The sequence below is a fragment of the Leptinotarsa decemlineata genome, unplaced genomic scaffold (assembly GCF_025532065.1).
Source record: "Leptinotarsa decemlineata unplaced genomic scaffold, Ldec_3_MD MMD2_tig00000010_RagTag_RagTag, whole genome shotgun sequence".
Taxonomy (NCBI): domain Eukaryota; kingdom Metazoa; phylum Arthropoda; class Insecta; order Coleoptera; family Chrysomelidae; genus Leptinotarsa; species Leptinotarsa decemlineata.
Window position 1 is genome coordinate 549,691 of NW_027412538.1, and position 14,773 is coordinate 564,463.

A 14,773-nucleotide genomic window follows, 5' to 3' on the forward strand; every position below is an offset into this window, starting at 1 on the left:
GAGTACATTTAGACAAAAGCCACGTTTTTCCAAGTATATTTACCTCCTCACAAAGGGCCAGCATCCGTCGCGTGCTTTCCAGAGACTGAAACAAAAAACATCCAGAATTGAAAATTACAAACTAAATGAATTTATTTATAGTTTATTTGCAGTTAGGACATACAGGGCGTTCCAACGAAAATTTGACCTCCCTTGTAAGTCAGAAACGGACATGTAATCGAAAATTTTTATTTCTAGGAGGACTAATTCTGATATGAAAATTATATCCGAAACGTCACCCCTCGGTCAACAACTAGCCCCCTATTTTTTTCAATGGCATGGGGGTCGAGTGATACATCATTTGAAAGGTCTTTCCTCCCTCTATTACCTCTGTATTTTTTTTAATTGGTTCATTCGTTATTGAGAAATTAAATGTTGAACGTTTTATTTAAAAATAAACAAAAAATTCGCTGTCGTTCATTTTAATGAGGAAACAACAAAAAATAATATCAGTGGAAACACAATCAACAGATAGATTGTTCAATGAAGAATGGTCCAACAATATGATTACCAAGAATGCCGGCCCAGACATTCAATTTTTGCGGAGTTTGTGAATGTGTTTCCATCACCAAATGAGGATTCATATCGCTCCAGTAACGACAGTTATGTCTATTCACTTCAACATGAAAGAACTTTCGTCTGAAAAACATGTATTGTATAATAAAGTTTGGGTTATTGGTCAGATTATCGCTAACACCTAACAATACTGAAGTCGACAATCAGGATCATCTTCGTTAACTTCCTGAACTAGCCTCATTTTGAAAGAATGAAATTTTTCGGCTTTCAAAATCCGAAAAAACACTAGCAGCTGATATACCAGACGCTCTAGCTACTTGTCTGATAGATTGTTGATTTTCCATTTTAGTCTAATCAACAAGTTCAAAAACATGAAAAATAGAGATAAAGGTCCTAAAAATATGAGCGATGGCTCATTCGATTCGGAATCACCTCTAGAAAAATGTTTTTGAAGGATTTTGGTGCAGGTAAAAAATTGCAATTGTTATTAAGAAAATAAGAAAAAAAAATGGTATTTAGTTTTTTGTTAATAACTCAAAAAATATTAATATTTAAGCAATTTTAAAAGTTCATAAACATTGCAAAATGAAATATCTGAAAATTGTTGATAATTTTTTTTTCAATTGATATTTAGCTATGTCTGTTTTCACATTAAACAATGGCAGTTATTAACATAGGATATGAATTTTTTACGTAATTTGTTTATTAAATTGCTTTAAACAAATAGAGACATTCAGTATTTTTGAAATTTTTTTTTGCTATTTTGTTGTCTAGAGATAATTATGATTTTTTTAATTTTTTTTTCTTAATTTTAGTTTTTAATTGTCTAAAATCGATTTTTTTATATTTCAATTGTTTAAATAATTAGTTAAGAAATAATTTTGCTTTTGAAAATCATAATTTACACTTTTAAATAGTTTGGCAAAAAAAATATTTATTATTTAATTGTTTATCAGTTTAACAATTTGTTATAAACAAATATTGACCAACATTATATTTTTTTCTGAAGCAGAAAAAAATTATAAAAACAGCTATATATAAAAAGTGCCTGAACTTTTTTTTATTCATTATAATACTTTCTAATATCATACGATACGGTAATTGTAGCGCCTACTTGACTTTTTTCTGCTCCAGAAAAAAATATAACGTTGGTCAATATTTGTTTATAACAAAATGTTAAACTAATGAACAACTAAATAATGAATGAAATTTTTTTTGCCAAATTATTCAAAAGTGTAAATTATGAGTTTTAAAAGCAAAATTATTTCTTAACTAATTATTTAAACAATCGAAATATAAAAAAATCGATTTTGAACAATTAAAAACTAAAATTAAGAAAAATGTTAAAAAAATCATAATTATCTCTAGACAACAAAATAGCGAAAAAAATTTTCAAAAATATTGAATTTCTCTATTTATTTAAAACAATTTAATAAACAAATTATGTAAAAAATGCATATCCTATGTTAATAACTGCCATTGTTTAATGTGAAAACAGACATAGCTAAATATCAAATAAAAAAAATGTATCAATAATTTTTGGATATTTCATTTTGCAATCATAATTAACAAATTAATAAATTTTTATGAACTTTTATCGCAGGATCGTATGAAGTATATATATCACAAGCACAAGGACTCCACGAAGTTTGAAATTTATAGGCCAATTATTTATACCTTTTATCCCATCATTTATGCCAACGGAGATTGGAAAAAAATTTGTTACTTAACAATTGAATAACTTTTTGATAAATGGCGATAAAACTTTTTTTCTACGGGACTCGATTCATTCAATTGTTAAGAAGATACTAGAGTTTTTTCAAAATTTTTAAATGACATTATATGTTATAAAAAAATTATTTCTTTTGATACTCTCTTTAGCGGCAGCGCGCGCTTGCCGTAACAGCCGCGCGGAACCCTATTTTCAACGTCAAATTAAAATTATAAATAAAATAATGGAGATAGAGTTTCGGGAGTCGGAACTTTTTTATCGGAAATTTCCTCCTCTTTAATGAGCTTTTTTCAGAATTGCTCAAATATTAATATTTTTTGAGTTATTAACGAAAAACTAAATATAATTTAAAAAAAATCTTTTGTTAATAACAATTGTAATTTTTTACCTGCTCCAAAATCCTTCAAAAACATTTTTCTAGAGGTGATTCCGAATCGAATGAGCTATCGCTCATTTTTCATGTTTTTGAACTTGTTGATTAGACTTATTAGACTATTGGTACATGTCCTAAAACTGCAACTTCAACTCCGTCATTTCTGACAGGACGGGATACTTCATGTTTTCTGTTATGAACAGAACCTGAAGTTCGAAACTTATCCATTGACTGTATAACGTACTTATACACAAACTTATCAGTAGAATATCATGAAAGTTAGTACTAACTGAAAAAGTGGTGAATGTAAAGAGACTAGCGCCAAAAAGAAAATATAATTCAGAAAATACATGAATTCGACAGAAACTAAACACATAGAATTGGAAATTATTGATACTACTATTTCAGATGCATATTATTCCTAAGTAACAATCCCAAAAACTGTAAATTCCTGCCCACACAAAATTGTGAACCACTGTGACAGCCAAAGCAAAACGAATTATGAAAACCAGCGCAACCTTTTTTTATTCTCAACCAGTCAGTGAAAACGAACTTGGATATTCTTTGAAAGGCATTTTTTGTAGAGGAGTCAATGTTCTATCTATTTCCAGATCTTCGTTATTGGTCTAAGGCTTTCGTTGGGTTATTTTTGGAAGAAGATTCATGAGCACAAACAATTTTTCATCAGCCCAATTTTCCTTCGTATAACTTAAACGGGACATTTTGCTCACGAATTCATAAAATACTCGGACACTTAAACAAATGACATCAATAAATCAACACTATCTTTATTTGCTTCCATAGCATTCCTATTGTATTAAAAGATAAAGTAATCATAAACGATAAATTGAAAATTTCATGCAATTCTCTAGATGCTGATTAAATAAGTCGTGCTGTAAATAACAATTTAACAAATATCTTGAAATTAACGGAAACGTCCTATTTTGAAAAAGTTTTTATTTGTGTGAAAAGACAATGGAATATTTTTGAATTTTTGCTCTTTTATGGAACATTCAGAATGAACCTTTTTTTGATTCATTACTTATTCATCTGAAATCCTGTCATCAATAAAAACAATGACGGCAAATTAATAACTCTAATAAACTTTTTGTAACTGCTTGAAATTAAGGTTTCGTAGCTCGTAGTTTTATGGTTGATATATGCATGTTTTCTTTTTTCAATAAAAAAAAGAACTGAAATATTTCGTGAACGGTTGATTTTTGATATAGGGACTGTTTCATGAAAGTGAGTCAAAATCATATCGGAATTTCTAAACTATCCTAAAATACAGGGTGTAGCATTTGAAAACACTGAGTTTTGGCCCATTTTTATATCTTCAGAATTAGTCATCGATTCCTTGTATAACATTTTGATAATGTTACTCCTACAAGACGATGGAATGAAGTATTTATGTATTCATCAAACTTTTGAATTTTATGGGGGAACCACTCGATTACCACAAATGAATAACTCAAGAACGGTTCATTGTTGGTATAGGGTATATACAGTATACAGTGCATTTTTTTAATGTCCCCACCCCTTTTATTTTTTGAACGGTCAACTAAAAAAATTGAAATTTTGGATAATGAAATTAATGCATGAATACTTTATTTTGAAGTGAAACTTTCAAGATGGCGACTGGGCGCCATCTGGAAAAAAAAAAATTGAATGGCCGGGGGGGGAGGTCTTGTGACAAATCATTTTGAAGCTTCAGACGAATACTTCACAACCCAGAATATGAAGTCAATATCTTCAACTACTACAAAATGGGCGGAACATTTAATAATTACCTGAATACATTGACATTTAACTACATAATATGAGGTAATAAGCTTGAGATCAGTTCAGAAGATGTTCGAAATGATTGCCTTGAACTTCTTGTCATATGAAAAGCCTATCCGATATTTCACGCTGAACATTTTCGAACACAGTAACGTCAATATCTCTAAAAATATTTACTATTCTCTGCTGTATATCCAATATTGAAGCAGGTTCAGTTTCGTACACCTTTTGCTTCAAATAGCCCCATAAAAAAAGTCCAAAGGTGTCAAATCTGGGGAGCGGGCTGGCCATTCTGTAGGACCTCGACGGCCAATCCAACGACCGGGAAAAGTAGTATCTAAAATTCATTAGGATTCGCTTCAAGGATTTCAGTGATGAAAGGGTCAACAGTAGTTTCCAGCATATTCAAATACAGTTCCCCTGTTAAACTCTGATCAATAAATAGAGGTCCTGAGGTCCTACAATATGGTTTCCCAATATTCCTGCCCAAAAGGTAATTTTTTCTGGATATTGGTTATGTGTTTCCCGGAAAACGTGGCGGTTGGTGTCACTCCAATAATGGCAATTTTGTCTGGTGAACATTGCCGTTTAAAAAAATGTACATTCGTCACTAAAACAAATATTGTGGAGATAGGTAGGATGCCTTGCAATGGTTTCCGTCATGATTTCGTAGAACTCTGTTCATCGATCAGGGTCATCTTCAGTTAATTGGTGGATCATTTTAATTTTGTATGGATGATACCTATTTCTCTTCAAAAGTCACCACACAGTAGAAGAAGACACCTCACATACATTCGTGACGGAATAAGTAGACTGTTCAGGATTTACTACCATCTCACCAATTATTTGAACTTACTGTTCTTCCGGAATGGACGGATGACCTGGGGGCTTTTTGTTATGTACACTACCGGTAGGTGTGAATTTGGATACAAGTTCCCTCATTTTCTACAGATAGGATGATTCAAAAAAATGTTCATTGAAAATCCTTTTCGGTCTCGTGAAAGTTACGCGTCGCACCGTAAATAAAATCGCTTAAATTTTTCTTCCTTATCGGGTTGTTGGAATGGCCATATGGCAGAAAGGGAATATTTCTAGAAATATAGATATTAATGTGTTATTATTAAATATTCCGCCATTTTGTAGTAGATGAAAATATTGACTTCATATTTTAGGGCACTGAAGAATTCGTCAGGCGCCATCTGGGAATTTCACTTCAAAATAAAGTATTCATGCATTAATTTCACTATTTCAAATTTCAATATTTTGAAAGGGGGTGGGGCTCAAAGAAATGCACTGTATACTCGAATGATGAGCTGTTTTCCAAATTTCGCTCCGTGTTCTGTGTTTTTGATCCTCACAAGGATTACTTGCACAACTTTTCGGCAAAGTCTCAATTGCCATCTTCTGGTGTTGCCTGGAGTTTGGAACTAGACTGACTCAGTCGCAGAATGTCATCTTCATTTCTTTCAGATTTGGAGTCCAGCTCCCCTACCCTTTCGACTGATTGTTGGTCTCGAGAAGGACCAATGGGTTCATGACTGATTGATGACGGCATGAAGTCCTTAGACATCAGTGCCGCCCTTCACGGGATACCCCTACCTGGCTGGGGTGGGATGGATGAGAAAGTTGTTCATCCGTTAACGGGGGACAAAAATTATAGGGTCCATAGGATTTGAACACACGATCTTTGGATTACAAGGCATATGTTACAACTACATACGCCAACTCACGTTACTGATTCAGTCGAACTTTGTTTCTCAATTCATAGGATTGGATGCTACAATTTACCTGGGTTGCTGCCGCGTTTGCCTTTGTCATTAGACCTGAATTTTGCTTTTGGGGTTGTTCTGTTTGTTTGATTTTGTGAAGTGGTTAATATATTACTGGTAATCTTTCCGCGTCATGAAGCATTTATTTATGAACAAACAGCCAATCCTAGTATTGAAAAAAATTGAATTTTGTCGTCATAATAACGATTTGAAAACATTTTTCGTAACATTTTTCTTTACGATTTTTGACTGTTGTTCGGATTAGTCAGTCCTACTGTGAATTCCTATGATTTCAAGTCATAGGTCCTTAGGCGTGAGCCCAAGGAAACTTTATTAGAAGACGCAAATACAGAGTCACAAGCGAACAAAACTGTAACTTATTTGCCCTCTCCAGAATATACTGACGTATATGTATATGTATATGTAGTCATTTAATCGTTTTTTAAATTCATTTTGGTTTTTTGAACTTTTTATTTGATTGGGTAGCGAATTAAAAAATTTGAGGCTGAGGTAGCTGTAGCTTTTTTGTCCTACAACTTTGTTCATAAACGGCATTTTGAAGTTAAGTTGTTTTGTTCGAGTGTTGTATTCGTGTTCTATCCTGGGGTGTTTTTGTTTCGATTTGAAGCATTTTATATTAGTAATCAGAAAGATGAGCTGCACGGGATCAAATATATTTGTTTCGTGATAAAGAACATCTGTTGGGTGATTCCTCTTTTTTTTGAAAATTATTTTAAGGATTCTTTTTTGTGTTATTATCAGTTTATTCATAGTAGTCTTTTCAGCTGATCCCCATGCCAGTATCCCGTAAGTTATATGCGTTTGGATGAGAGCGAAATATAACGTTTTGAGTGTTTTGTTGTCTAATATGTCTCTTAGGACCTTGAAACGGAGCATTAGAAATTGGAGTTTTTTTATTACATAGATTATGTGGGATTCCCATTTGAGTTGGTCATCTATAACAATCCCGAGATATTTAAACTGTTTAACAGGTGTGATATTAAACAAGCTGGACACTTTGAGGGAAGTAAAAGATGGTGAGATGGTTTTGCTGAAATTTATTGTGAGGAGTTCATGTGAAAACCATTTTCTGATATTTCTGAGATCAATCTCTACTTTATTTTTCAGGGAAAACCAGGTAGTGTCCTCATAAAAAATTTATATATATATATATATATATATATATATATATATATATATATATACTCCAGGTTCAAGTGAAAGCACCTTAGCTCTTGCCTCTTATGCAGACTTACGACTTTGTAGGTACGTGCGGCAGATACCTGACGGAAAAACAACAACTAACCCAGCTAACGCCGCGTAGAAAGTTCAAGTAAAACCAACAGGCACCTGTGCAACGTCTTCGGTTTGGAAAATTCGTCGCAAGTTATTTCCCACTATGAAAAGTAGAAATTAATTTCATTTCGTCGATCCGACCAACCGATAGACCGGTTTTGGGGTACTTGCCCCATCATCGGTACCAGGCATGGTCTCTTCAGAACGGAATGAACCGTCTGAGTATCACGACCAAAAAAATATAATTCCAGCTAGTCAGGAACTCTTTCTGCAGTTGATTCAGTGGATTGTTCACTGCGCCAACTGCAGACAAAGCCAGGAAACAACTCCACAAACACATACTCCGGGGTGGGAGTCGGAATAATGATTAATATTTAGAAGAGGTGCATATGACATGCTCCAGGTTTAGGTGAAAACACCTACCTTACCCCTTGCATCTTATGCAGACCTACAGCTTTGTAGGTATCATTATTTCGACTCTCACCCCGTAGTATGTTTTTGTGGAGTTGTTTCCTGGCTTTGTCGGATGATGGCGCAATGGACATCCCACTAATTCAACTGCAGAAAAAGTTCATGATTACCTGGAATTAAATTTGTTTGGTCATGATACGGTTCACTGTGTTCTGAAGAGACCATGATGAGGCAAGTACCCGGAAACCGGTTAATCGGTTTCGCGAGGACTCTTCCAAATCTAAGACGTTGCACAGGCGCCTGATGGTTTTACTTCAACTTTCTGCGCAGCATTAGCTGGGTTAGTTGTTGTTTTTCTTTCGAGTATCTGCCACACGTACTTACAAGGTCATAGGTCTGCATGAGAGTCAAGGGGTAAGGTGTTTTCACCTGAACCTGGAAGTACAGAACTTTCTTCAATAAACAAAAAAAATCAAATTGTTTTATTTTATGTAGGCAAGTAATTGTCATTTATCAATTAACAACTACTTTTATGTATACATTGAATTACACTAAAGGGCACTTTTTTCTATTTACTCTGTACATAAATTCGTTATGGAATTCAATTAATAAAAATTAATTAGGAAAAAGTGTTCATCCTGAAATAGTTGTTTCGACAGTACTTTTTCTTTTATTCAATTCAATGTTTATATGAAAGTAAGTAGTTGCTTCGAGAGAACTTTTTTCCAGTTTGTATCTGAAAGTAACTTATTTGCATGATCTACACACATGAAGGCAGAAGTGTGACCTCGAAATAATATTTCTGACATTGGATTCAACAAACAACAACCAAGGTTAGGAATATTGGTTATGTTACAGATCTTTCCTAATCAAAAGTCGTACAAAAAACAAGAAAATTGAAATTTTTTTCGGAAAAGGGATTTCTATATGCAAAAGTAATAATTTTTAAAAATTAGTTTTGTATACCAAAAAGGCCATATAGATTGTAATGCATTATAAATCAACTGCTCATGTCATATACATAAGTTGGTTTATGTGGTGTTTAACGTGGCTGATGCCAGATAGTCCAGGATAATAAATTTCAGGACCAGCGCAAACCCTATAGTAGTATTCGATGATCTCACAGAGAAAACACAAGATAAGGGACAACCTCTGTCTCAGTTATGTACTGAGACAGAGGTGATTGTCCTTCTGTTTCAGTAGTGTACTGGGACAATCATGACAAGTGATAGGAGACTACGACAGTGTCAACTATTCCTTCATCTTTTTGGGTCACACGACAAAGGGGTAATCACATAATTATTTTATTGGGAGTTTCTGATTTGTAATCTTTAGCCTTAGCTATTTTTTTGTTTTGTATCGCAGGTTCCTGAGGAAGGCCAGTCTTGACTGAATAGACTCCTTTCAACCATACTGGAGCTATTAATTTATCCCATTTTATTTTGTTATACATGTATGGTTAATGAAGGTCATTATTATTATTATTATCATTATTAACTAGACGATGTAAAATAAGGTGATTGTATTAGATTACCAATGTAGAAAGCTTTTCATCAATAACCACTGACCATTGTATGAAAAAAAATTAGAACATTCTATAAAGTCAATTAAATGTATTTGCCAATGATGAAAAAGGGGTGGATGTATATTAGTAATGAATAGTATGCCCCAAATTAACTACTCAAACGAGCCGTTTTTTTAATTGGAAAATTCACCAGTTTATCACCTTTAAGGTGATATCCAAATACCCTGAATGTTCATGGTTTCACATGTTGTCTTTTGAGGATTATACTATCATCTATTTTTTTTATACCCAAACCATAAAGTAATGGATCGACATTTTTTTACTTGAAACAAATCAATATTTTAATCAAAAATAACATTTTCGGCTCCCTGACAATAATAATTATTATGAAAATCTACAAATATGCTACTTGTAGCATACTGTACTTACTTACAATTTATATTTTCAAGCCAGAAATATTACTGGAATTAAAATCAAAGGAATTAATACACTTGGGCATTTTATGTTGTCAATAATACAAACACCTCAGTGAATACCTTCTACTATGGTGATGCTAGTTAGTACGGCTTCTGAACAAAGTTCGTGAACACTTGAAATATAGAAAAAAAACCCAAAGAATGAAACGGAAATTGGTTATTACTGAAAAATGTATGTTTGAGAATTTCAATTAACACCCCTACTTCTAAGTGAAAATGCACCTTTTAGTGGATCCTATAGTATTTTATTATTTAATTGTTTTCTAGTGGATAAACTACCAGAAACTCATTCGAACTGCAAAAAAATATGTTGTTTTTTATGCCTTCCAAAAAAATTTTATATACACCACTGATTTGACAGATGACAATTCATATATAGAAATGAAAGCAGATATTATAATATAGGCACTTGATCCTGAAAGCCAAATTCATGTCATTTTGGGAAGAACATTTAGATTCTTAATACCCTATATTTGAATAATACCTACTGCTACCTAAACAATTCATTCAAGAATAGAATGTGCACATTCAATAAAATTTAATAAGTTGAACATTTCTCTTCTGCGATGATATATCATCATTTTTTTTGAGTTACTTAGAGTACCGTTGCCGAAAACTTAGCCACATCTTTACATATTTAACAATTTTTCCTTTCTCACTTATTCATTTGCCACAGTAGAAAAGACCCTTGTTAATCAAATTACTCACTTCATCTGTGATTTGTCCAGCTTTGAGTTGCAACTCCTGCAATTCAGTCCGAGGTGCACCATTTTCGGCTGCGGGTGCTTGGGCAGGCATCCTTCAAACTGAAATAAAAAAGTTTCAGAAAACAATCTACAAGCGATCTGAGCAAGTTTAGGCTATCAGAAATAGAGTGGGTGGGTATTTCTAACAGGAAGAGATGATGCTTCGCAAACCGGGAATTTTGCAGCGGAATGTACACACGAACACAACTATTCTCCACAAAAATCAATAATATGTACGACCGCGTACTTGCACCAGAAAATTTGTAAGAAAATACTACTGGAGGCTTCTAATGATTTCTCATTTAAGATCTGTTACTGCATCTCATGTTTATAATTAAAGTTTTGAGTCATTCCTTGAACAATTTCCTGTTATATGGTACCTTTGATATTGACATTTGATTCGTAAAAAATTTTTTTTATTTGGACTTACCGTATCGAAAAACTCAGCAGGGATCTGTTTTAAGCTTTCCAAACGACAACAAATTCACTACAAACAGTAGATCAAATTTCACATAACACAGTGATGAAAAAGGCCAACAGTGTCGAATTCTTTGACGGAGTGGGTGGGAACCGGGAACTGGGAATGTAAATCCAACAAAATCTTGATCACTACTGTGACGCCAGCGAATGCTTGGTTGCCTATCTCATACTGTCAGTCTATCGGAAAGAAAAACCGACGAAGTTCCATGTTGATGATGGACTTCGAGTATTGCTGAAAAGATTCTCAGAATGGCATGGCACTGAAAATTTTAAAAAAATCTCTAGTTCATCTTCAATTTTTCATGATGATGAATATTATACAGTGCGGCCCATAGATAGCGGATCTTATTCCCTTTGTTAGTTTTCAAGAAAGATTATGAAATACTTCCATTCTTGTTCATGAACTTACAGTATTTTTTTATGAAAATGTCACTACGTGTGACAACTACAACCCCAATTTTCAAATTGAAGAAGAGACCTGTTGTATCCTTCTAATACCTTATTTGAACGGAGGTATTTGTATTTTCATACATTAAGTATTATATTTCCTCGATTGATTTTCCGTCGAGAAAATTTAATGCATATTCAAAAAATCAGGCTATAACTTATGAAATAATATTTAACCTACATGATGGAAAAGCAGATGTATGTTAACTGTTGAATTATATTTCATATTATACAATACTCAATATTACATACAAACTGAATCTCGCCCTAACTGCATAAACAGAATGTGATTCATTTTCATTAATTGGTAATAAAGACATTCATTATTATTATGATCATGATCGTAGGTATATAAAATACTATTTCAAATTTGAACAGCAACTTGTTTGTGCCTTGGCAGATAGCTTCAACTCCTTATTTCTAATCCCTGTTTCAAACATTCAGCGTTTTCTGATTTGAAAAACTAATCAATACAGTTTATTGTATGATTTTCTTTATAAAAGGGTTTTACAAAAACCGCGACACTTGTTTCGCTATACAATAGCTTCTTCAAGCATAAAGAGTTTATGTTCAAGCATAAACGACCGCGTGTCGCGGTTTTTGTAAAACCCTTTTATAGTGAAAATCATACAATAAACTGTATTGCTTACTTTTTTAATATGGATTTTCATCAAGTATCGGCTAGTTCTATTTAATTATTCAAGTTTTCTGATTTATTCAAATACACTTTAAATTCATATCCTTCTCGGATTAGAAATGAAAAATAATCGAGAAGAGTCCAGTCGAAAAAACTAACTTGACAATCCGGATATTGGAAATCATAAGTTCGAACTCTATAGTAGTGTAAATGTGCTGGAACACCAAGTGTCAACATTTGCCACTAGTAATGTTCGAAGTATATTTGATTTAACCTTCTGATTTTACTTTCTGAGCGATAAGATACGGTTCTTTTTTTTAAGGACAAAACACAAGCACTACAGAAAATCCTTGGGGCGCTCTAAGAGCGGTGTCTGTGCGAAAGTAGTGATTCATATTGGATTTGAATCGCTATTAAATCCATTTGGAAAAACGTTCTCAGGAAGTTTATTCCACAAAAACGCAGTTATCCAAATGAAAAAGTTCGTGAACAGTGAAGTTTGAGGTGTACTGAGTTTAACCTCAAAACGATGAGCATCTACAGTCCATCGCGTACTTCTGATATGTACCGCTCTTGGTGGAATCAAATGTGCCAAGTCACTTGAACACTTTCCGTGAAAGTATCTATAGAAGACAGACAAATCTCCAACCTTTCTTCGATATTCCAGACTATCAAATTTGCAAGTGATGTTCGCGTCTCCAATCAGGCGGATGGCTTATATATTGAACCTTCCGGTTCAGATCATATATACATTCTATTCAATATTGAAACAGGTACACGACTAGTGGACTATCGTGACTCAAAAGCTACTAATTAGAGTTGAGATGAAAATTCCTTTCAATCGTACTGTGCGATTGGATTCACTACAATATATATGGTGATGGGATATATTCACTGACGGAGCAATTCCACGAAGCGATTACTGGTAGCTTTATGAATCTACTCTAACGACTCACAACAAAGAAATTGAAAAGGCAAAACCAGAGTCCTGGTTCCCAACATTTCCTTTAGAGAACCGGCCGCTCAAATCCTGTTGATGAAATGACCTGACAGGACATTCACGACCTATATAACGACCAAACCTTAGAGCTTTCAACAAAAAAACAGTTTCCTGGATGTTCGACTTTTGGTAGCAATCAACATCTTCCATTTTGAGGGCGCTGGGAATTCGAAAAGGAAGACTGGGAGGTCACCAAAATGGTAATCAAGGCAACGACAGTTGAATGAGCGATTAAATAATTTCAGCCATTCAAATCCCTTGCAGAGGATGGCCTATTTTTCTGTCTACTTCTAAAAGAACTGAAAATACTTTACCAATTCTCATAAAACTGTGTAGTTGACGGCTTGGGTGGTATATATACCTATAGTAAGCCACAAAGAGCCATACATAATAGGTTTTTCACTGAAAGGACTTGAGAGAATAATTAATGGACACATTAGGAGAGCAGGCTTATCATTCTGACAAATCGACTGATATAGCATTAAATAACCTTGTAGAGAAAATCACTCGATCTATCAACAACAAAGGCATTGTGGTGACCGTGACCTAAAAAGACTAATGAATAAACAAAATATTGACATAGCATATAAGACTGATAACTCCTTGGGTAGATATATAAAGAACAACAAGTCACACGTAGACAAGGATAACAGATCAGATGTCTACAAACTAACATGCGGGTTATTCCCAAAAGTTTATGTAGGAAGGACTTCAAGAACTTTCAAAACGGGAATCTCCGAACATAAAAGAAGTTTATAACTGAAGAAGACCAATTCCACCTATGCATGCCACCTTTTGAAGAACAACCAAGATTTTAACACTATCTATGACATACCACTTGTAGAAAATAAAGGAGAGAAAATTAATCTGCTGGGAGTCTCTGGAAATAAATGAGGGCAAACATTCAAACTCCTCATTGAACGACAAACACCATTGTTTCATAATGCCAATAATTGTGTTCATATTCAAAATTTATCTACGGTTCAAAAACAGATTGTAAATTGTTTTTCAAATTCTATCTGTTGTAGGTATACAGGGCGTTCCAATGAAAACTTGACCCCCCCGTAAGTCAGAAACGGGCGTGTAAACGGAAATTTCAAGGAACACGTTAATTTTTATTTCTAGGGAGACTAATTCTGACACAGAAATCATACCCGAAACTTCACCCCCCTGCGGTCAGTAACTACCCCCTATTTTTTCAAAGGCATGAGGGGTCCAGTGATACATCATTTGAAAGTTCTTTTATCCCTTTATTACCTCTGTATTTTTTTTCGAAATCGGTTCATTCGTTATTTGGAAATTGAATCTTGAACGTTTTATCTAAGAAAAAAACAGAAAATTGGTTGTCGTTCATAAATAATATCAGTAGAAGCAAAATCAACGGATAAATTGTTCAAGATGACCTCCACCTAGTTCTCGAAAGCGTTCCGTACATTATTCAAGATGTCCGGAGACAGCAATCAGCATTTCCGAACAATTCTCTGTCGCAGGTTTTCTAGATTTCTAGGCTTAGTAGAGTACACTTTCGCCTTCAGCTGTCCCTA

At 33.8% G+C, this 14,773-nt stretch overlaps 2 protein-coding genes across 7 annotated transcripts in view; one reads left to right on the forward strand and one right to left on the reverse strand.

The window, feature by feature from the left end:
- Positions 1–11,297, reverse strand: part of Snap25 (Synaptosomal-associated protein 25kDa) — a 62,018-nt gene extending 50,721 nt beyond the window's left edge. For 2 of the 6 annotated variants that reach the window (XM_074171200.1, XM_074171204.1), the window contains exons 1-3: positions 11,096–11,297; positions 10,628–10,725; positions 44–85 (exon numbers count right to left, since the gene is read on the reverse strand). In XM_074171200.1, the coding sequence (XP_074027301.1) occupies positions 44–85; positions 10,628–10,689 (104 nt within the window). In that variant the 5' untranslated portion in view covers positions 10,690–10,725; positions 11,096–11,297. The remainder of the gene's footprint in view (positions 1–43; positions 86–10,627; positions 10,726–11,095) is intronic. The other 4 variants (XM_074171203.1, XM_074171202.1, XM_074171201.1 and 1 more) reach the window with 2 other exon arrangements.
- LOC111509938 (uncharacterized) overlaps positions 1–14,773 on the forward strand; it is a 122,350-nt gene that overhangs the window by 13,171 nt on the left and 94,406 nt on the right. The window lies entirely within an intron of this gene.